The sequence below is a fragment of the Echinops telfairi genome, unplaced genomic scaffold, assembly GCF_000313985.2.
Source record: "Echinops telfairi isolate 266 unplaced genomic scaffold, ASM31398v2 ScPeMD7_7468;HRSCAF=8506_0, whole genome shotgun sequence".
Taxonomy (NCBI): Eukaryota; Metazoa; Chordata; class Mammalia; order Afrosoricida; family Tenrecidae; genus Echinops; species Echinops telfairi.
In genome coordinates, this window is record NW_022111369.1 from 27,296,976 (window position 1) to 27,322,415 (window position 25,440).

At 38.4% G+C, this 25,440-nt stretch overlaps 1 protein-coding gene across 2 annotated transcripts in view; it reads right to left on the minus strand.

The window, feature by feature from the left end:
* Positions 1-25,440, minus strand: part of CCSER1 (coiled-coil serine rich protein 1) — a 554,984-nt gene that overhangs the window by 95,395 nt on the left and 434,149 nt on the right. For both annotated transcript variants that reach the window (XM_045284207.1, XM_004703262.2), the window contains exon 7: positions 7,093-7,176. In XM_045284207.1, the coding sequence (XP_045140142.1) occupies positions 7,093-7,176 (84 nt within the window). The remainder of the gene's footprint in view (positions 1-7,092; positions 7,177-25,440) is intronic.

The window sequence follows — 25,440 nt, forward strand, 5'->3', positions numbered from 1 at the left end:
ACCCACTGTACAGAAGGAAGCACCACCTGCCCTCTCTGTATGGTCCTCACTCATGTTTGAATCCCCTCTTGCAGCCACTGTGCTGATCCATCTCCATGAGAGGCTTTCTCTTTCTCTTTCTCTGCGGACCCAGCATTCATTACGTCTTTGACAAGCCCTGATAGCATGTCTGAAGATGGGAGTCTTGCCAACTTCACTTCAAAGCCTTGACAAGGTCTTGAACATGTTAACTGTTTGCAAGAAATAAATGATTTCTCTTCCGGTATCCTCTGATTGTGAATAACCTCCTGTGAAAACTAGGAAGGAAATGCGTTTATGTTGTCCATGAAGGCCAAAAGTCAGGGGTCCTACAGAGAATAGAACTACCTTTAAACTATGAAATACAATAACATCATGGAGAGATGGTTATAGCACATTGTGGTGTTAATTTGCATTAATTGAGGAGTTAAGAATGCATTTTACATACCGAAAACACTGTACTCATTCACTAAGTAAATACTTGAATGCTTATGAGTTATGCACTATTTTATGCCTTTGTTCTTAATACTGGGGACTGTATGACAGCAAATACTCTATATACTTATGTATAAGCTGAGTTTTTCAGCACATTTTTAATGCAGTTTTTGTGGTAAAATTAGTTGCCTGATATTCGGGTCAGCTTATACTCGAGTGTATATGGTACATGAAATGGCTTTATAGAAATGCACAAATACCTCATCCTAAGTCTAGCAATTCTGGCAAGAAAGTTCCAAAGGACTAGACATAATAATGGGTTTATAATCTTCTCCGTAGCTTCACCAACCAAAAACCTCACTACTGCCAGCAGGGCAAGTCCTATTCCCAGTGATCATGTAGGGCTAAGCAGTGCTGCTGTGCAAACCTTTACAGAGCAAAAGGCTCCTTTTTCTCCTGCAGAGTTGGAGGTATGTGGGGTACCAGCCCCCACAATCGAATGGGTTCAAGGGGTGGTTGTGCAGTTGAGGAGTAAAATTAAAAAGACATCATGTCCATGATCTCAGCAGCCAGGTCCATGCAGAGAGTGAGAATATATTTCCAACCACGGCTTATATACATTGTGGGGATGTGTAAGTCCCCCTGATTATATCATAACAGGAAGGGGTTGTACCAAAGGCATACATGCAATGGGACGGTGATGAGCTAGGGGCACACATGTAACATAAATAATCCATTTCAGAACTAGAAATTAAAATAAGTTGTCCAATACATTTAGTCAAGGGAATTGCATGATGTTTTGCAAAGAGTTCCCAGGTATTGCAAATACTCTATGCCTGACTGCTGTGTTAGCTGTCACTGAATTCATTACAACTCACTGCGACCTTACGCACAACAGAGCCGGAACAAAACACTGCCAGGTCCTGTGCCGTGCTCACCATTGTCCTGATGCTGGACTCACAGCCCACTTACTGGCATCGAGTCCATGGCGACTCGTAGGGACCCACTGTGGGTTTCTGAAACTGGAACTGTTTACGGGAGTAGAAAGCCTACTCTTTCCTCTGCAGAGCTGCTGGTGGTTTAGAACTGCTGACCAGGCGGATCGCAGCCCAATGTGCAAGCATTACCCCACCAGGGCCAATGGTTCAAACATACCTACATATACCACAAAAAAAGATCTAGCGATCTGATTCTGTAAAATCACAGGAAAAACAAACCACAATAACCAAAGGCCACACTGGAGGTGCTCAAGTCTACTCTATTCCCCAAAGGAAATGCCTTTTAAATTTTAGACTATAAAAGCAGTTTAAATTTTTTCAGAAGCACTGCTTGTTATGATACTTGTGTTCACTAATTTTCAAAGATAGCATATACTGTTATTCATCCAATGGCAATCTCTACTACATCAGACAGATGACAGTCAACAGACCATGTGTCTGCTTTTGCAACATATTGGAAAACTCAAGCAAATTATGTAGCTAATCTTGAGAAGTCTAACAGGCATACTGTCATCTTCTTAGCAGCTTGACTCGTTTTGCTAAAAATAAATAGGCCTATTGTGAAAAGGTTAAAAGGAGGAAAAATATATAGTCTCTCATCCATGGGAAATTATATAATGACACAATTTTCTTAAATGGCCTATCACAAGATAGGCTATAAAGTCTAAGATCTCAGAGTGCAAAATGATAGGGAAATAAGGAGATAGTATCTATAATTTATAATTGAAAAAGTTAGATTCCCTAAGAAATAAAAAATCAGTAAGTAAACAACTTTTCAATTGATTTCAAATGGTAGCTATAATTTTACTGTGGCAAAACAGAGCTCTGTTAGACTATTTTACAGTACTCTCCTCAGTACTAGGCAATTTGTAAGTCTGTTGGAAGTGGTAGGGAAAAATCATGCTCATGGATCTCAGAGACTCTGCTTTAAATCCTAGCTTTACAATTATTACACATTCTTAGGCAAATCACCCCATCTGAATTTCTGTTTTATTATAGATGAAATGAGGATAATAATTATAATCCTTCTCAGCTTTATTAGAAGGAATAAAGACAATAATAAACCTAAAACTCTCATCAGTACACCTGCCAAAAAGTAGAAGTTCATAAATGACTAGTGTTACTAAAATGATCTGCTTATTCTTGCCTCTTTTGCATGATACTAGCTTAAAAATGAGCTCCATTGGCTTTGGCATTGGCTAGCAGATTAATTATTGACCTTGTAGTGAATAGTTCAAAGCCACCCGTTAATCTGCCAGAGAAAGGTGGGGCCTTCTGCTCCCATGAAGAGTTACACACTTGGCGCCCTTGAGGGCAGGTCTAGCCTGTCCTGTAGGGTCACTATGAGTTCCAATAGACTTGAAGGCAGTGAGAACTTCCTATAGACAGAGACCACTCCATGCCATCTTTTAAGCCATGCTGCCACCCAAGTCTTTGGTTCAGACTGGCTTTCACATTCTTACCGTGCTAATCTACCATAAATGCGATTTGACCTCACAGCAGCCTCATTCATAATGGAGGAAATCTGCTCCATTGGTTTTGAGCTGTGTTTTTCACAGTGGGTTTTATTGAGTTATAATTAACACATTAGACAACTCAATACATCAATCATGGTAAGAAGGGCTGTGTAATCATCACCATGGTCAACTTTGCAACATTTTATTCCTTCTTATACTCATTAAGGTTCATTTCCCATTTCCCCCTATCTCCCCTTTTGTGCCTGCAGGTAATTATTTCAGCTATGATTTATAAATATAAATCTTGGCCTCTCTATACAGAAAAAACAAACAACAACAAAAACCATATGAAACAAGGATAAAGAACAGAAAGAAAGAAAATGACACAGCAATAACAATCATATTAAATAGTGAAAGAACTCAGTCTAAGGAAATGCAAATGATATTAAAGTTTTAGGAGAGATTGAAAGTGAGTGCAAATGGATCTCTAATAGCAAGGTGTTACATTCCAGTCTAAATGCAGTTGTTAAGGTCCTCTTCACAATGCTTTGTCTGATATTAGGGTGCTAAAGAATTGCAGTCTCAGAAACCCACAGGGGCAGGTCTACCCTGTCCTACAGCATCTCTGTGAGTCAGTGGACTCTCTGGGAGTGAAGGAGTCACCTCCCTGGGCTGTGGGAATCACCCCAGACTTGTACTTTTCACAGAAGCATAGCTCCTGGTCTTTCTTACCTGGGTCCCTGGGTCAGCGGAAATGGCCAGCATTGCCATTTGTAGCTGATCACAGCGGCTTCCACCACCCATCTAAAAACATGCTTTGTGTTTTCACTATAATTTTACAACTTGGCTTATCCTATTGTTATGTCCTATCAACTATGGGAATCATTTTATTTTGTAAATTGCCTCTTACCACTGAAATCTTAATGGCAATCACAAGAGAATTCATGAAAGTGGTTTGCGATTTATGTGATACTATAGAATAAGTGAATTCATTTTAGTTAAATGCCTACCTTGGGTATAATATGTTTGTACCCACCTTTTCAACATACATGTGTTTTAAAAGCAAAAGACCTTCCTGCTAGCATTTAAATTATACAACAGCTATTGACCTATATCCATGCAAACCGCTTTGTGACAACACTTTGCAATAAAGACTTAAACAGATATGTAGGATTGCCTCAGCAAATGATGCAGAATATTAAAGATTGTATCTTTTTGGCAGCTCTTCCTCAAAGTAGTGGAGTGTGTTCATACCGGAGGCTAATCCCTATTGTGTATCAGAGGATACTGTCACATTCGCACTGTTCATCCGTCTCACAGAGAGGACGGACTGGGGGAGTAATTACTGATGAGATAAGCCACTTTCTGGAATATATGCAATTAATTCTGCTGAAAGAGGGGGAGACGAAGTCTGACACTTGAATAATGTTTAAGTATACCTAATCTATGTCTTTTCTGTTCTTAATGTTTCCTAAATATGAGAAAGAAAGAGGTTTGAAAGTACTTACAGCTGTCTCTTCTTATGTAAATCATTCATGGGCCTGTAATATTCCTTCTTAAAATGACTGGCATGAAATGATATCATAAATTGTAATAGCATGTTGAGCAAGTGGGGAATTACTTTCAAGATGAATTCAGGATAAGATTTTCATGCACAAAGGATGTTTCTCTTATCCGGTAGAGATTATTCTGTTACTAAAGTTTCAAGGGCATATAATTTTATTCAATTTGAATTTTGAATATATTTTTAAACCAAATCAAAATTACTCTTCTTTCCAGATTCTTGATAAAGTGCTATTTAGCCAAATGCATTTCTTAGTCAGAGCTGTTATTTTTAGGTCCCTCTTTTTTATTATGCATAGTAACCTGATTATACATAATGCTACACTTACAGTTCTTCAACTGCCTTCAGTTTCTAAAAAAGTCATCAATTCTCCAAGCACCTTTATGCAGCAACAGCAACATGCTTTGGTATTCAAATGTCAACAAACGAGCTGAGTACTTGGTTTACACTTAGGTACAGTAAATTGAATTTTAAGGAATTGTGTGAAATGATTGTTTATATGTTTATTTACACTCAAGAATATAATTTTAATTTTGAATGAGAACAAATAAAGTTTAACAAGCAAAAATAGAAGAATGTGTGTGTGTGTGTGTGTGAGAGAGAGAGAGAGAGAGAGAGAGAGAGAGAGAGAGGATTGTCTTCAAAAAGTTCATAGAAAAAAATCCATTACCTTTTAACCCTATTTTTCCATGAGCCATTTGAAACCCCTTGGGTATGAGGAGCTCTGCTGACATACTGGTTACATATTGGGCTTCTAACCACAATATCATCAGTAGTTCAAAACCATAACTTCCTCCATGGAAGAAAGATGAGGCTTTGTATTCTCATAAAGAGTTACAGTTATAGAAACCCACAAGGGCAGTCATCCCCTGCCCTATTGTGTTGCTGTGAGTTGATGGTGTGCTTTTCTGTGTGTGTGTTTAATATATGTGTCTCTGGGTACACTAGACAGAATTTATGTAACTTTGCCTTTTTAAGTTAGTTTTCCCATTGCAAGAGTGGAAACATTGAACTCAATGGACAAAATGATGTGCTGTTTTGGGAATCTGAGGCAGTTAATTTTTAAGATATTATTAAAATTTAGTGAAATATTTAATGCCTTAGTCAAAATTTTCTGTAACCCCCTAAAAATATGAACCTCACAATTCATAATCTGCTTCTCTGTTTAAAATGTTAAATATAGCAATTCAAAATAGCAATTCCAATGGTTACAAAAAATCACAATTTCAATAATTCAAGTTACAGCCCTTTATCTTTAAAATGATTAGTATTATTCTCAATCTCCGCTTGACATATTTTAATATGTAGTGCCACAGAGCTTAGAAATACAAACTAAAAATCCAAAACTGGCTGAACTACTAAAAACTTCACTCTCAAAGTAAATGTCCAGAACTATATGCATTTCAATATAGAAAAAGATTATAAGAAAAAAATCTCTATATTTTTCAGTCAAGTAACTATGTTTTGGTTATGTGTCATGAAGTTGGGTCTAACTCACGATGACCTAAAGTACAACAGAGTGAATCTGTTCCCATGTCCACTGCCAGCCTCGTAATCATTCTTCATTTTGAACCGACTGCGGCACATACTAAGTACCTTATCTTTTTGGAAATCCTCATTGTCTGCTGATTTTATCAAGTCGGAGGTCCTTCTCGAAGGACATCTCCCTCTTGCCAACATGCTCAAAGCTTGTAAGAAGAACATTGTGCCATCCTTGCTTCTAAGGAGCATTCATGGATGTACTCTGCTAGTCCAAGGAAGAGTCCCCAACACCATCATTCACAGTCTTCAGTTTTTCTTTGATCTCTCTTAGTCACTGCCCAGCTTTGGCACACACATGAAGCAATTGAAAATACCATAATGGCCAAGGTCAGACACACCTTCATGCTCACAATGCCATCTTTGTTTCCTAACTCTTTAAAGAGAATGTATTGTCAATTGGGCCTGTGCAAATACATCGGTTTCTTTCTTGACTGTTGCTTCCATGAACATTCTGGATCCAAATACAATGAGACCATTGACAACAGCCATCTTTTTTGTGTTTATCTTGATGTTGCTTATGGGTCTAGTTGTGAGGATTTTTGTTTTCTTTATGTTGAGCTAGAACCCACACTGAATGTGGTAATCTCAGATCTTCATCAGTTAGTGCTTTAAATCCTCTGCATATAGCAAGTAAACCTGTATCATTTGCATATTGCAGGTTGTACCTATGATTTCATCCAAACTTGATGTCAGGTTCTTCTGTATTCCATTTATTCAGCATACAGATTGAATACTTATAGGGAAAGGGGATGGCCCCAATCCACACCTTTCCTGTTTTTAAACTATGCACCATCCCCTTGTTCTACATCAAGTACTTCCCTCCAGACTTTCTCCCCATATGAGCATAATTAGTATTCAGAAATTTAAATATGTGTACTTTAGTGTTATAGAATTATGAAAGTAATCAAAGCCTGAATCAGTAACAGAAGTACTAATAAATAGGTTGAAGGATCCCTATGAGTTGGAATTGATTCAATGGGATTGAGGGGTTTTTTGTTTTGTTTAGTTTTTGCATGGTTTTTGGCAAATGCCCTTGCATTATACATAACTTCATAGGCCAAATACTGTTATCACTTACCAGCTCTTCCTGAAGTTGAAAAATGAGTTCATCTCTCTCCTTCAGCTGCAGCTTGAGCATGGAGCATTCATCTTTCATTATATCCTAGGAAAACATCAAAGAGATCGCATAAGGAAAGTCAGCTTCACTCAGTGGGACATAAATCGCGTAAGACTAAGGAAAGACAAATGTCCTCTATGGTGATATTTTTCATAGTGCACTCTAAGTTATAAAACAAACAGATGTCCAGCAATGTTATTATGCTCCATATGATTTCTGATACTAGTTTTTGTTCTGAGGGTTTTTTCTCCCTTAATCCAGTTGCTCATTTGTTGCCTAAAACAAAACCAAAAAGACTTTCATTCCATTCAAGTGGGATAAAAATCCTTACATTCGAAAAGAAATACTTTGCCTACTATCTGCTTCCTTGCTATAATTACATATTAATCACTAAACCAATGTTCATGATATAGTCTCATGAACTTCTTCTTAGGATATTTTATTTTCCCACTCTGCATGCAGACATAGCCAAGGATGCTATTGGACACAATGCACTCTAGTTCCCTTTACTGATCTTGGATACAAATAGTGAATCCACAGTTATTGGTCTGCCTAGCTTCAGTTCAAATCATGATTACGATTCACTCTGCATCTTCCACACACATTTCAACTCAACATTCAGGCCAACATCCCTTTTCGCCACCTTAAGGCTTCAATTTTGCTTAGTTCTTTCATCATCTTCCTATTTCTGAAAGTAATCGGCAGGAAACTATCCTGGACCCTCACTTTTAAATCACTCTGAATCAAACCAGACACAAAAGTCTTTACTCCCCACTTCCTTCATATTTCTTGTACTTGCTTCTCTTTATTCATTTATTTTTCTTGGCTCACCTTAGGCTCCCAGTCAAGAACCCTGGTGGCATAGTGGTTATGCATTGGGCTGCACCCCAAAAGGGAAGCAGTTGGAAACCACCAGCCACTTCAGGGAGAAAGTTGGGGTGTTCTGGTGCCATCCAGTGTGACAGTCTCAGAAACTCACAGGGGAAGTTCTACCTTGCCAAACAGGGTGGCTAGGAGTCAGCACCCATTAGATGGCAGTGGACTGAGGCCCACATGGCTTCTTATCTGGATAATTGATATAGTCTCTGAACTCAGTTTCTATTCCTTTCCCTACATAGCAGAAAGATTTCTTTCTAAATCAGAATTAATTATATCTATCTTAACCTAATAGAAAATCACCTCCTTTTTCTTGGAAAACACAAAAACTTCAATGTTTTCACTTTCTACCCTCCTGATAACCTTTGCTCATTTATCAAGAGCCAGAATACATAACACAATTTTATGCATGACTATCTGTTTTGGTAGCAAACTTAGTGAGTTACATACTGAGCTGCTAACTGCAAGGTCAGCTGTTTGAGCCCACCTGTTACTTCTTGAGAGAGAGTTGAGGCTGTCTACTTTGGTCGACATTTTTATGTCTCAGGAAAACCAAAGGAGCACTTCTCTGTAAGACTGTTATAATTCACAATCAACTTGCTCACGGTGTGAGTTAGAGGGATCTTTGTATTATACTCTGTTCTGACCCCTAGCAGTCCTGTGTGGGGCAGAGTAGAATTGAGCTCCATAAGTTTTCCCAAGACTTTTGGAAGTTGGACCTTGAATAAAGAAGACCCCACAAGAATGGAAGCATTTGAACTATGGTATCAGTGAAGCATATGGAAAGTGTCACGGGCTGCCCAATGAACTAAGAAATCTGCCTCGGGAGAAGCACAGCCAGAAGGCTCCTTAGAAACACGGACTTTGTCCCACGCATCATGCTGGGTAAAGTAGAGGGGCAGCGAAAATGAGGAAGATGTGGACAAGATGGATTGACACAGTGGCTGCGTCAAGGGGCTCAAACAGTAACAATTATGAGGACGTCTCAGGATTGGGCAGTGTTTCCTTCTTTGGTGACAGTTCTAGGGATTGGTAGGGCCATTCAACCAGTTCCAATCCATAGCAACCCAATATACCACAGAATGAACCATTGCCCAGTTCTGCACCTGCCTCACAATTTTTCCTAGATTTGGGCCCATTGTTGCAACTACTATGCCAATTCACCCCATTGTTTTTAATATTTATGCTCACAGATTTTAAATATTGTATGTTACTGTGGTAACAGCACAAAGATCTTAACTTCCTTCACAATGCAAAGAAAAATGTCAGCCAACGTTGGAAGCAGGTAGCAGAATCTTGCTTCTTAGAATCATAGAGATCTAAGATCAAATCCAATGCTGCAAGCCACTGGTCACGTTGCTGTGTGCAAGTTTCTTGTCTCTTAGAGCCCCATGAAAACTCTCTCAATATGGCACCATGCACCATATGATATCTATTTTGGTTAAATTTTATGCCAGTGTTATGGGACCCGTGTGGAGGTAGAGGTAGGGTTCAAGTGACCAATCAGGTGATATTGTGGTGATGCCTCCTTGGGGAGGGGAGGGTGGCCTTTTAACAAGCGAGGGCATTTTCTGGTCTTTCATCCTTCCTTCTTGCCAGGATTCTGTGCCTGCTGCCAGGGACAGTGTAATAATACAGACCTTCAACCTGGAGATCTGTGGGCTCCTTGTCGTATTCCCCCAGATCCTGGCTCTTTACGCATCTGCGTGTTCTGCCCTGTGATTTCCTGCTTCCTGCTTTACCTCTCTGTGCCCTCAGCCTGCAGTTCCATGAGCCTAAGGAGGTCCCCCTGCCAGCATGGAACCCACGGACTTGAGCTGGACAGGGCGGGGACACCTTCTTGATATAAAATGACTTCTTAATATAAAATTCTTTCTAAAACAAAGAAATGTCACTGGTTTTGTTTCTCTAGATAGACCGGCCCAACCTAATAACTGATGACCAAACATTATTGTGCTTCTAAAGCCAATGTCCTGCATATTACCTCACTTAAGAAAAGTGAATTATTTTCATTAAAAAAGGGAGTCACAGATTGAGTTTTCCAGGAAGCAGATGCTAAAATGATGCTAAGAGAGTCAAGGGTTCTTTTGTTGGCTTGTATCTGTCCTCCACACCCCCACGGGAGGACTGTGCAGGTGGGAGGAAGTTCAACTGTAATTTCGGCAGGGACTCAGAAAGTACTAGCAAGTGGAGCCAGTTAGCCATTCCTTACAACTGGGTGAGTCATGTTTTGAAAAGAAATTTGAGAACCAGTCCATGTCAACCCCAGTTGTTTGGGGCTGATTAATTATTTCTTATTTTAAAATAGAACTGCCAATTTGCGGCTACTGAGAAAACAAAAATCCTTACAACTGGATCAATAGGTACCATCGTGTTAAGTGGAGAAAAGATTGATGTTGTCAAGGATTTCATCTTGCTCGGATCCACAATCAATGGTCATGGAATCAGCAGTCAGGAAAGCAAAGGACACACTGCATTGAGTAAATCTGCTGAATGGACCTCGCAGAGTGTTGCAAAGCAAGGTGATCACTTCGAGAACTAAGGTGCACCTGACCCAAGTCACGGTCACTTCAACGGCTTCCTAAGGTAAAGGGGGACAGCAAAAATGAGGAAAGCCCCCGACAACCTGGATTGCAACACTGGCTGCAACAATGGACTCCCTAATTGTGAGGATAGCACAGGACTGCACTGTGTTTCCTTTTGTTATACACAGTGTCACTAGGAGTTGCAACACGCAAGGACACCCAACAACATCCAAAGAATCTGGTTATCAGAAAAATACATTCACTTTACACAACTCTCGCGTGGCCCTCTCAGCGAAACTTCCCAAGAATTTTATAACGCCACAGATTTAAATAAAACAAATGATAAAACATAGACTTCATTCGTTTTTGAATGACTGTCAGCTGTCGGCCAGTCCTGTTGAGTCAGTCTCAGCTCAGAGTGCCCGCGTGTCAAGCAGAAGGAAGCACCCGCCCACCCTGCACCACCCTCACAATTGTTCTGGCGACGCCCATTGTTGCAGCCACAGTGCCAACCTCTCTCAGGAGGGCTTTCCTCTTTTATCAACGCCCTTTTCTACTTTCCAGTGTATTTAATATGTATCCTATTTAAGAAGTTAATTTATAAACGGCTTTTCTATGAATGGCTCCTAAAAGGAATTTTTGTTACCTACTGTTTTGTTTTTAGTTGTAATATAAATATGTGGCAACATTTGGGTAAGCATCTAATAAACTGAATCAAATCCCTTGAACGACACCTACTCTTATATAAAGGATGATATTAATATTCCCTCAATATTTTCATTACATTTGCAAAATTAGACATCATTTCGCAGCAAGATTATCAATTGAACTAAAAATCATTGAGTTTTGGAAATGCAATGTTCTTATTTTCAAAATAACCTTATTCCATTAACTGATAGGTTAATGTAACCAATGAAAACCTATACTAATTTAAATGAGCATCACCATACAAAGAAAAATATATAATTCAACAGTTATGACATCTTCTGTTGCCCATTTCAGAATGTTGCAGCAACATGTCAATCTAAATGTAAATTACAGCTATTATAAATAGACAAGGTGCATGCGATTCCTTGTCAGAATTCTTACCTTCCATGTAGAGACCTGTTAGATTCCTAGTTACTGCACCTCGTGCCCAGCCAGCTGCTGGCTGTCATGGAGATCTATGTGTTGCTATGATGCTGAACAGGTTTCAGCAGTTTCCAGACTAATCCTAGAGTGAAGGCCTGGAGAGCTCATCATCCAATAAAACCCTTATAAACGATGTGATGGGCATCATTTGCTCTTTTGTACATGGTGTTGTCTGTCATGAGTCAGAGGCCAACTCAAGGGTATCTAATGATAACAATGACATAATCATGTATGTAACAGTAACATTCATCTCCCAGTTTGTCTTCCCATGGTGGCTTGGGTGGTGCTATATAATGCTGGATGCTGGGCCACTGGTATGTCAAACACCTGCAGGCTCACGGATGATGGACAGGTTTCAATAGACCTTCTAGAATACGGCAGGGTAGGGTCTACTTCTGAAATTAGCCAATACAAATGTGTATATTACAGCAGAATCGTGTCCAGCAGAGCTGGGAAGTGAGTACCCTGGGATGACAGGCACTTGCTGTTGATGAAAGACACAGACAAACCTATGGGCATGGAGGCAACATAAGACCCGGCAACATTTTATTTTGTTGTACTGGCATCACTACGAGTCAATTCAACACCTGCTAACAATGGAGTTATATAGGAATATGTACAAAAGTTTTCCAATATAGTATTTTATTCAGTTTATGATTTTTATGATTAATTTATTAGATTTAGAGATCTTTTCAAAGAGTATAAAGAACATGGTAGAAAATAAGGCAAAAGTGCAGACACAAAGTTCCTTATAGATTTTTCTTATTCCTGGGCTTTTATTTTATAATTTTGGAAAGTTAGAGATATGCTGGGTATTTCATCCCACATGCAGATTCCTGAATCCATATCCCATGTATTTTATAACACATCACTGCTCTGTAATGAGAAAGACCTCATTGTGTGTAAGCAGAAATCAAATTCCAGAATTAAGTCAACTAGAATCCACAATTCACATTGAAATTGATCTTATGATAAAATTGGAAATGCAGATAAAAATCACATGACACTTTTTAACTCTCTCACAAACCTCCCAATACTCCTCAGGTAAAATTATGAGCATAATTCTTGGCTACTAGTTACACAAACACATCAAATTTCCTATTGAGTCATCATGACTCTCTTCCTATTTATAGACCCTGGTCTTCTCTCTGGAGGACTCCCTGACTTACAAGATGCTACCCTTATTCTTGTAAATGGAAAGGTCAAAATATTAAGCGGTACAGGGAAAAGGACAACACTATCAGAGCCGACAGGGCAGAGTGCTATCAACAAGTGAAAGGAGAGAAGAAAGAAAGAGGAGGATGGCAGGGAGCACAGCAAGGAAGAGATCAAACGACATAACAATCTATAACATTGGCACTGCATTTTGTAGCTCCAGTTAAATAACTTATCTCATAAAAGTCTCATGTTAACTTTGCTGTAGGATACTATGCTGTCTGCAACATCTTGGTAGCTAGGGAAATAAAGTTGTACAGGCGCATAATCCTCCAAGCAGCCACAGAATGAGCTGGTTTTCAGATATTGAAAACAAAGGCAACAACAATGCCACTGTAATGGTCTATTATTTCATGTCAGACCATTGGAAAATATCATATACAATGTGTTTCAGCATTAATAATTGCTCTGTGATGCTATAAAATTAACTTTTTCTAAATATCAGATTAACAAAAAAGATTGTAAATTTGTTTCTATAAACTCACTTAAAAGATTAGCAATCCATGGATTTGTTTGCAGGAACAATGTGTTTTTCCTTTGGATTATTATTTATAGAATTACAGAAATAAAACAAAGGCATAATCCTTTATGATTTTAAAAAAATGATTATGCCACTGCTTTTACCAGAGATAAAAGTGACCATAGTTCACATAAAGGTTTACCTTTTTTTTTAAAGATCTAACAAGTATATTGTTAGGTAATGCATTAAACTTCCTGTTCTAACTTGTTTCTACCATTAAAAAGCATAAAAGAACACTAAATGAGTGGCATTATATTAGTTCAGTTCTCAGATTATTATAGCATTCATAAGCCAGATGCTGGTGAAGTTTCCAAAGAAATGTAAAACTTAATTTTAAAATGTCACATAATACAATACAATGGCATTTATTAATTGGTGTATAAAATTGGTAGCGATTTCTTTTTTTTGCAAAGCATTGTCAAGGACTGATAAGCGTACAAAGTGAATATTTTAGAAATTCAAATTTCAGCATACAAATTAAACAGGTAAACAACATTATCCCTTGACACAGTAGTCTATCTGTTCGGATTTTCCAGCAATTACAAGAGAGACTGGATATCAACATAATCTTTTATCTGTAAATGGTACTCCTAGGAAAAATCTTAATCATGCTCACTTATCTCCATCACTCAAAAGATAATGATAGTAACATTTATAGTTGTACCTGGCATTATGATTTATAAAACAACTTTCACACAGGGTATACCTTTTTCATTAGAATCTTTCTGGGCCAGCTACTGGAAAAATGGTAAATTAATTGGATAAGTATGACTTTAGGTATAAAAGATGAAGCAGTGAAGACAATTTCAGTAAAGTTAGAATGCCATATTATACCTGTATGTCATACCATATGCCAAATTATACAAAAAAGTAAACAATTGTCTTCGTATCTCTTCTCAAATTGTAATCTCTATAAGGGAAAACAAAACTAACCTGAAAGAGTTAAAGCCACACTATTAAACACCCTTCCATTATGAAGTCATCCCACCTGACTCTTGTTTCTTAATTAAAGAGTAAGAGAAACCTTGTCCCTCAACATCCTGAATGAGGTAAGAGAGTTATATTTTAATGCCATATGAACTCACTTTCTGAGAAGACAAAGTTATCAAAGACATCAAATATATCCCGACTCTCCCCTTGACAGTGCTCATGGAAGGAAGACTAGGCAGGTCCTATGACCTGAACCCTTATTCCACCTTTTGAGAGAAGGGATGGATAGGGTGAATAAAACTCCTTAGTAAAACATAGATATTTTACAATTTAAGATAATAAAAGGAGAATAAAGTGGTTCTGGGTTTTGTTTGTTTGTTTACTATTATGACAGTAAAGTAAGACTTAGAGAGGCAGGGCATCCTTAAAGGTCCTTAAAAATGTACAGTATATGGTTTCATAGGGCCCTGAAGCTAAAGCAATGATGAAGAATATATAAAACAATAATGCTTTAGGATTTTGGTCATACTTAGAAGCTTTGGGGGAGGGGGAGAAAGCATAGAGCTCAATGGCGTGCCACACAGGAATCAGAAATAATATGGCTCAATTTAGGCACTGGGTTCAGGTTGTCTGTGTGATTAGGAAGCGAACCTGAAAAGGATAATGAACATTAGCTGAAACTAATTAGAGCTACAAAACAGAAACTAGTATCATCTAGTAAAGAAATGGGTAAAGGTCAGGCTTCATTCTTTTTGAAAGCTGCTAATGGATACTATAACAACACACAGTAGTATATTCAAATACTCATGATGAGTAGCACTGGAAAATAAAAGTCTTCTTTTAAGTCAGCAGGTCAAGGAATTTGGGAAAGGTCTTTAAAAACAAAACACTTGAAGTAGATACACTTTTGAATAATTACTTATGGTAGTGACTGTCTGCAAACTGTCCAACTGGATAATTAGTTTCAATTACAAAATATTTGACTTTAAGAGGTTATAAATTAAAGAGATTTTAGATTACCAGTAAGTAATAGTATTGTTGTTCACTGCTGCAGAGAGTCTGCTTCCAATGCATGATAACCTTGTGCATCGAGGGAAAAACTCTGCCTGGTTCTGAGCCGAACATGATAGTGGGACAAGGGAAACGTAAAAGGAAATAGAGAAAACAACTAGGAGGCAAAGGGCATTTAAAAAGGTAAAACACAGGCATGTACACATGTAAATATATTGATTTAGATTGAGAGAGAAATAGATCTATGTACATATAGCTATATGTTAAGTATTAAGGTAGCAGATGGACATTGGGACTCTACTCAAGTACTCCCTGAACACAAGAACAGTTTATTTTAATAACCCGGCATTCTGTGATGCTTACCTTCATTACATGATCACTGAAGACAAAGCGGGCGCATAAGCAAATGTGGTGAAGAAAGCTGATGGTGGCTGGCTAACAAAATATATAGTGTCTGGAGTCTTAAAGGCTTGCAAATAAACAAGTGGCCATCTAGCTCGGAAACAACAAAGCCCACACGTAAGAAACAGACCAGCCTCTGTGATCATGAGGTGTCGATGGGATCAGGTATTAGGCATCAAAGAACCAGAACAAAAAAGCGTATCAATGTAATGAGGGGGAGTGGAGACCCAAAGGCCACCTGTAGCCAATTGGGAATCCCCTTACAGAAGGGTCACAAGGAAGAGATGAGCCAGTCAGGGTGCACTATGACACCATTGAAACATACAACTTTCCTCTAGTTCTTTAATGCTTCCTCCTTCTCCACTATCATGACCCTAATTATACCATACAAATCTGGCTAGACCAGAGCAAGTACACTGGTACAGATAAGAGCTGGACACACAGGGAATCCAGAACAGATAAACCCCTCAGGACCAATAATGAGAGTAGAGATAAGAGGAGGGGAAGGGGAAGGTGGGGTGGGCGGAGGGGGAAGTGACCAAAATGATGTACATTTAACTCCTCCCATGGGGATGGACAACACTAAAGTGTGTGGGGAGACATTGATCAGTGTAAGGTATGGAAAAAATAATAATTTATAAATTATCAAGGGTTAATGAGGGAGGGAGGGAAAAATGAGGAGCTAATACCAAGGGCACAATTAGAAAGAAATTGTTTTGAAAATGATGATAGCAACAAATAAACAAATGTGCTTGACACAATGGATGTGTGTATGGATTGTGATAAGAGCTGTAAGAGCCCCCAATAAAATGATTTTTAAAAAACTTTAAGCAAATATGAAACTGTGAGGCTATAGTGCACCTGATCCAAACCACAGTATTCGAAGTACCTCCTACAAATGTGAAATTTGAAGAGAAAATGATGAGTCTGAATTATGGTGTTGGTGACGAATATTAAACAGATCGTGGCCTGCCAGAAGAATGAAGAACTCTGTCTTGGTAGAAGTACAGCCACAAAGGTACTTAGAGGTGAGCATGGCCAGGCTTTATCTCGCAAACTCTCATGTTACCATGAGGAACTAGACATGAGAGAATGATAGCATACATGATAAGGCAGAGGGTCAAGAAAAAGTAGCGAGGACCTCAAAGAGATGGACAGACTGAAGGCTTCTGAAAATGCACTAAATCCAAGAGACAGCTCTGAGGCTGGCACAAGAGTAGGTAGTGCTTTGCTCTGCTGTGGTGCCTATGTGTATGCATAAAAATCGTAGGAATGGCACCTAATAACCGCAAAAACCATAAAGACTTTCTTCTTCAAAAAACTTCTTCCTGGACTTCAAGACTCTTTTCTCAAGCTATAAAATTTGAAGCTTGTGCACACTCTATAAGGAAGTTTTCATTTCACTTTGCCTTTAGAAGTTAATAATATTTCTCAGGTTCCTGTTCTAAGCTCTTTGTCATTCTCCCTTTAATGTTCCATCACAACAATGGATTGGACTGCTGACACTTCAACGGTATGTTTTATCAGTCCCTATCATCTTCTGAAATTATGCCAAGTTCCTGTCTCCTAGAGACCCGCCCTCCTTGTATGATAACCTGGAGTTACTTGGTATGACTTTTGTAATAGTTTTTGTAAATGACACCAAAGGCCTGGGTGGGAGCTCATAAATAAGATGTGGAAGACCCTAACTTGGGGACAGGTCAGTGTTGGGTCAGTTATGGTGGCTCAAAAAGTGAGCTATCTCAGAAGCAAGAAGCGAGAACCTCCGATCATCACGACAGAAAGAAGATCCACAGCAGAGTGTAAGTGAGATCGCTTTCTGAAGTGGCAGAGCCATGAGGCGATGAGAGAGAACAAAGCAACTGCACTGAGACCATGGGAAAGATGGGCTCCCCATCGGCAGAACAAGCAAAGCTGGGTGCTTCTGGGAAGGAGGCTGGGTTGCAGAGTTGGGTGCCCTTTGGGCATTCATTAGCACTAAATGAGCTTTGTCATACTTGCTGGAGTACAGCAGAAGCAAGGAGACCATGTGGCTGAGAGGCCAAGGACCAGAGAGAGGCTTGCCTCTCCTAGCCCGGAAGAGGTACTGCAGACTAAAGAAATGTATCATTAAAATTTAGTAACCTGTTAGCTTCCCTAGTAGACCCTATAATGGTGAGAATTGTCTGTGTATTCTGAGTGGCCGTTGCAATAAATTATTGAGTCCAGCAGAGATGTAAGGTGTTGTGGGAGGGACAGTCGGGGGCAGACTATGACAAAGAAAGATCAAGTGTGGAGGCTTGTCTGAACTCAGTCTCCCAGGAATCATCCTTGGGCAGGTGTGGAGGTGGATTGTCATTCTTCAGTGAAGGTCAGACATGGCCTTCATGCTGCTTCCTTAAGTTGTAAGAATTCAGTTTGTTAGACTCCAGCTTTCAAAGCTAAAATCTTCCCTTCAGATAGCAAGACAGTTCTTCTACATTTCTGTTGTCAGTCAAAAATATGACAACGTTTATAATGTAATCAAAAACCTGGTTCACCCTTGACTTCTTTAATATACTAGACTTCTTTAATGGATGCTTCACTCTACTCTCTTGGTTTCGAACAAGAAGTCTTCTATATTCCATGCATTTGTTCCTCCAGAGGTAAGGCTTTCTCCTACCACTCTATGTCTCTTCACCTGTTTGCTGCCTTCGGTTCTCTCCAGCTTCAACACGGCATGCCTACCTACAGCATTTGGCATTTAGCTTGCCTTTTTGAAGTATTGGTCATGAGGATTTCAAACATTTCTTCTGCTCTGTTCTCTCTCCCTGCCTCCCAATGACCCGTTTGCGTTCAGGTGCTGAGTAATAAGGGCCCGCTCACTGGGAAAGAATGTATGTGGAACAGAACGAAACGTTGCCCGGGCCTGGGCCACCAACACAACCATCACTTTGTGTGCGGCTCCGTTGCAGTCAGGGTGTCCGCTCATCTCATTGACCCTCTATTTTCCCAACCATGAAGTGTCCCCCAACGATCTGTCCTTCTGATGATATGTTCAAAGTAAAGGATGGTGTTACAACTGTTTCAATTATTCCAGAATTTTTGGATATTCTCGTTTTTTTCAATTTTTAGTTTAAAATATTGGCATATTTTCAAGATTACTGAGTCTCTTGTAAACTCTGTCTAATCTACTGATACTCTCATCAAAGGATCAAGTCTACTCTAATACAGAATTTTTTTTTTTACTTTTTGTTACATACTTTTTAAAAATTTCTAGTATTTCCTTTTAATATTTCTTTAAAACATAGCTTTTCTTTTGTTTACATTACTCATCAGTTCTTCTAGATTGTGTGCTTTATTTTTCTTTTTGGCCATAGTATTTTTTAAAAATCATTTTATTGGGGGCTCTCACAACTGTTATCAGAATCTATACATACATCCATTGTATGTCAAGCATATTTGTACATTTGTTGCCATCATCATTCTCAAAACATTTGCTTTTTACTTGAGCCCTTGGTATCAGGTCCTCACTATTCCCCTGATTGTGTGCTTTTATTATGATTACCCTTAATATATAATTTAGTCATTTTAAGCTCCTTTCTATAATATCCTAACTAGGTAACTATGTGCTATAACTTAGTATTCTTTGAGCCTTCTTTGTACTGTTTATCCTTGGATTTAAGTGTGCATTGTATTTTTGTTGTTGTTCAAAAATAACATAAACAAGTAAGACCTGAGCTACACAGGCTTTATGTGTGAGACTGTATGTTATTCAGGCTAGGATTGGGTTGTGTAGAATATTTGTCCGAACTGTAAATTGTAGTTCAAACCCAACCCAAAGTGCATGGGAAGAAAGGCCTAGCAAAGTGCTCTGAGAGGTCGATAAAGCAGTTTAACTCAGTGCAGATGGAGACACCGTGAGTCAGTAACAAGAGCAGATCTGCTCCCAGCAGGAAGGTGAGAGCAGCTGTAGAATTCTTGGCACTTACCTGTCTCAGAAGAATTGAGAAGCAGGGTGGGGAGAGGGAAAGAAAAAAAAAAGACTATGAAGTAGGTAAGTAAATAAATAAAAGGGGACAGCTACTTTCTCTATTGCCTTAATTCTCTCATGTGTTCAAGAACAGTTCTTGATTTTCAGTTTGTTTCCCTGACATAAGGATGTAGCGTGATTATTTCCAAGCTCTTTATATGTGTGAGGTAAATGGGAAGACCCCACCCTTAACTTCCTACCGTTCTCATATTGCATATGGAACTAACAAACAATCATCTTTCCGACTCCAAAGTCCGTATCGTTTCCTCATTCCCCATAGTCACTGCCTTAATTGGGCCTTGTCCTTTGCAACAACCCTATAACCGCTCTCTCAGGCTTTGTTTCAGCACTCACTAAGATCTCCCTGCAGGGTTTACTTATGTATCTGTCTTAATTTCCCTACTAACTAACTATAAGCTCTTTGTGGATGTCACGGGGAAAACAAACAAACAAAAATACAACTCACTGACACTGAGACAAATTTGATTCATGCTGATCCTATAAGACAGAATAGAACTGCTCCTGTACGTTTCGGAGACGGTAACATTTTATGGGAGTAGAAAGCCTACTCTCTCTCACTTGGAGGATGGTGTTTTCCAACCTTTCTGTTAATAGGCCAACACATAATAATCCATTATGTCACCAGGGGTCTTAGAGGATACGGACTATATTTTATCTTTGTACATCCCAAATGACCTAGCCCAGTAGCATGAACAGAGAAAGAGTTCAATAAATATCGATTGAATGAATAGATGGATGAGTCAGCATCAATCCTATGTGCCTTTACTGCTTCAGTTGAAAAACTAGCCTTGGATTTAAAGTTAAAGGTGATTTTGATTTCCTTAGATTAGTTCAGAAATTCCTTACGGGAAGATATTTTGCCCATAAATAGATTCCATTAATGATGCCAGTAGCTGCCTCCTGGTGGTATTTAAATTAACAATTCAATGAAAGCCAACCAGGAAATGTGCTGTATAATCAAGGCTCTCGATTTGTTAAATCCTGGACAATCCATCCTTGGCAATTTCAGAAAATATTTATCAGGAAATAAGTTTACTGGTCCTTATAGTACTAAAACCATCTAGCAGAATATTTTATAAAGGAAATAGTCTTCATTATATTTTTGTTGCCATATCCAGCATTTAAAATACTGCTTTAGTTTTCAACATCCTTTTCAGTGGTTTCCCCTTTTTTAAAGGCCCCTCACAATCATTATCCCTGCCTTTCAAAAGTAAATGGGAATAGGAAAGATAAGCAACCCGTTCAAGCAAAGACAAGTTATCAAAAGAGCTCAATTAAAAGATTCTCAATATTTTAATAACAAATGAAAACCTATGATTTCATACTTATAGATAACAACTATAGAAAACTAAGGAAAATATTGAAAAAAAGTTTTAATTATTTTATTGGTGGCTCATACAACTCTTATCACAATCCATACATACATCAATTGTATAAAGCACATCTGTACATTCGTTACCCTCATCATTCTCAAAACATTTGCTCTTCACATAAGCCTCTGCCATCAGCTCCTCATTTTTTGAAAACTTTATGTACTCTAACATCTAAAGACAAAATTTCATAGTACATACAAATATATTTTTAAATATTTGAAATATACAAAAGCCCACTTTTAAGAGCAAAAGGAAAACAACTTAACTCCATTTTGTAATCTATATTTAACAAAAAATATCCCCCAAATTTAACGACAGAGTAGATCACTCATTTATTTCCATAGATATTATACCAATTCTTTCTCCAAATTTAATTTTACAAAAACTCTATCTATGAGTGAGTTAATAATGCTGAGGTTTTATAGCAGAATCCTTTGGCTCAGAGAGGCCCAGGAGCAGACATGCGTAGTTACTCCCACATTACACATTTCTAAGACTGTAACTCTTTAGGTGAACAGAAAGCCCTGTCTTTCTCTCACAGTTTCCAACTTCTGACCTTTTAGTTTGGAGCCCAATCCATAATGACTACATTCCCAGGGCTCCTTACCTGGCCCAACAGAGCAGGAAAGAGTTGGGGTGGGGGGAAGAGGTAAGAAGATGGGTACCAAGAGAACATGGTATCCTGAAGATGATACAGAAAAATGTGAATTTAAGATAGCCTTATTACAAAAAATGGCATCCAGACCACACCTGACCTCTGGCCACACAAAAGGTAGGGAGAACCCAACTCCTTGGCAACCCCAGGCTACATGCCACAGGGCAGGGGCCGGCGCTTCTCCTCCTCAACCCTCCCCCCTTTATTTCTTCAATTATGACACAACCATTCATCCTTGCTTTTCTGCTGGGACTGATTATAGCAATGGCCACACATAACACAGTCAAAACTCCCAATTATGGGAGTTTATTGGGGAAGTTAACAGGATACCACAAGTCGAGATCAGCAAACTGATACAGTCATTGGTCTTCAGCCAGCAACCAATTCTCTTGCTGGTCCTCAGCCTTTCAGCCACATGGTCTCTGGAGCTGTCCCGGCAGAGAAACGATAAGAACTCCCTCAGCTGGATGATGTGTCTGTGTCTCCATGCGGTCTTTATCTCTTTGTAAGATTTAATTAATGTTCTTCTTAAATTCTGTTTAAGATTGGGGGGCGGGGGTGTTTCTGTACCCTAAGTCCTGAGGGCATCTGTATTAGTTAGGTCACTTTGGGAAGCACATGAGAAGTGGCTTGAGCAAAAAAAGCTTTACCATTCCACCTCTCTATATGGTCAGGCTTGGTGAATGTAAGAGTTCAATGATATCATCAAAGACCCAGAAACGTTCTATCTTATTCACACTCACTTTCAGACGGTGAGAGTTCCCATTATTTATCAGGTTTGACCCTACATGGTTTCAAATAGTTAACACAGCTCTAAGAAGTGTGTTTCCCACCCGTTGCATCCACAGTGGGAATGACAGTTCCCCTCAAAGTCTTTTTCTGTTGTTCAATGAAGACTCTCCTACCTAGCACTAGGATACACAACCAACTTTTAGCTACAAGGATATCTCCGATCAACTTCAGCCGACAGGCTTTTTGTCAATGGAAAATATCTATGCGTGGGTGAAGATCAACTAAGTGCTGTAGACACTGGCATCATAAGGATGTGCGTATGTATAATCCCCAGGAAAAAGCCTGAGTTTGCAGCCGTAAACATCTCATTATTTTAAACAGTGTTCATTCAGTACAGTAATTCTAATTTAGAATTAAATGCATTTTAAAAGTAGTCACTGGTCAAGGGAATACAAACGGAAGCAACAAATGGAATGGTGAACGGGTGCTTACATGCTTGATGAAAAGTGAAATTTTTAAGAACTATGATGAGAGTTATGGAAAAATATTTCTAGGCTTTTGGGAAACTCACCCTGTTCTTTTTGAATGAAATAACATTTAAACTAAAGTCTGATATGAGCGTGACTTTGCTGTTGGCAAAGAGGAAGAGACCCCTGAGATAATAAATATGTGAGATAATCCTGATAGAATAAAGTGTAAAAAGAAACAAAGTTCAAGGACATAAAATATACCTAGTAAAAATGAAGTACAAAACACACAAGGACATAATGGAATTTGAAAATGCAATAAAGTAATCTATATCATTTCTTAGGCTTTATCTTAAGGACAAGGGGAATGAATAAAGCAGACATGGTATTTGCATATAACTGGCTGGAGTTAATAGGCGGGGAAGATAAGGTTGTAAGAGAGGATGTGAAGATTACTGCAGTATTAGAAGAATGAGATAAGAGTATGTTTTACCAGGTTGGTAGTCATGGCTGGAATTATAGATTATATCTTAAGAGTACTAGGAAAATGTTCTATGATTCTCTGAAACAACTTTTATTAAGCTATCAATGCTCCTGATTTCAAAATACATAGCTGAAAATTAATTAATATCAATTTTAATAAGGAGATTTCAGTCAATCAAGAACCTCTAGGCTTTATATCTAAAGGATCTGAAATCTTGAAGGGATGCATTTTTGTCCAGGTTAAACATGGTATTTCCCCATGCAGCTCATTTCCCCCCCTCTTTTTCTTTCTCCACTGTGTTTCTGGCTGTTCTCTACCCATACACAGGACCACATTTTATAAAAAAGATGTACTCTCTCAGTGTTGGTGTAGAGAATAATATTTTGATATTTGGGGGCATTGCTGTGTTTTAGTTTTCTCATAGAATACATTCTCAACCAATCAAACCAAACATATTGCCATCGAGTGGGTGCAGACTCAGAGCACCCCTATTAGAGAGGGTAGAGCTGCCACTGTGTGTTTCCATGACTGTAACTCTTTATGGGAGAAGAAAGTCCTATCTTTCTACTACAGAGCAATTGGTGCTTTTGAACTGCTGACCATATGGATTGCAGCCCAAAACATAACCACTACACCCTCAGGGTTCTTTAGTACACTGGAATTTAATGGAAAACTCAGCAACCAAAAATTTTACTTTTTAAATACTTTTGCAGTAAGGATTACTTCAGGTTATCCAACAGGAGATAAATTCATCCATATACTCATGTACCATCTATTTTCAAATTAATAATCTCCTATATATTGTTCAAATGCTTGAATTTTATTTTGTTCTACTCAGAGACATATGAATACAGAGATATAATACAGATCTTCTATCATCGTCTTCCAATTCTCTTCTACTTCTTGCAATAGTAACTTTAAGCAGAACAGTGTTCAAGATAATATAATTTGAGTTATATGGTGTTCAAACAAAAATTGTGGCTATATTTTAGAAAGAACTCCATTAAAATGGTTAAATAAATAGATCCATTCATTATGTGGTGAACAGTCTTTTCATACCAGGTATTAAATCAAAGTATGAGGAGATATTTAAAAAAATAAAACTATTACTAAATGAAGCAGCTAATATTTATTAGGTTTTGCTGAATGTCAGGCATTTGGGGAGTGTTTTCTCATTTAACACTCACAATAACCTATGTTAAGAACTAGAATTTGGAGAATAAACAAGGAGAACATAATGTTCTAAAACTATAAATTATGTACCCAATTTATCTGAATAAATTAATAATAGCATTAAATCCGAATGGGTCCAATGCCCAGGTGTATAACCATGATGCAATATCACTTCATTTACAAAGCATATACAATATAACAAGAAACCTTAGGCATTATAAAGCATTTCAATTGAGTACAACAATCTTGTTGGGTAGAAACAGTAGATATTAAGATTGATTCGGCATAGATAAGGAAACTGAAGCTTATAGAATGAACATATTAACATTAAGCACATGGATAAAATAGTAATGAAACTTTCTTTGATCCCGTTCTTTCGTATAAGGATGGGTTTTAAACCATCCATAATTAATTACACAAATGGTAACAAATGATCAGGAGAACACTAAATGATAAGTAGAATAGGAAATGGTGCATATAAGATCTTAGAGTTCCATAATTGCTAAAGACAAAGTGGGTGCATAAGCAAATGTGGTGAAGAAAGCTGATGGTGCCCAGCTTTCAAAAGATATAGCATCTGGGGTCTAAGCAGCAAAGTCATAGGGAAGAAGCACACCAGCCTGTGTGATCATGAGGTGTTGATAGGATCAGGTATAAGGCATCAAAGACCCAGAACAAAAAATCAAATCAATGTGAATGAGGGGGGAGTGCAGAGTGGAGACCCAAAGACCATCTGTAGGCAACTGGACATCCTCTTACAGAAGGGTCATGAGGAGACGGGCCAGTCAGGGTGCACTATAGCA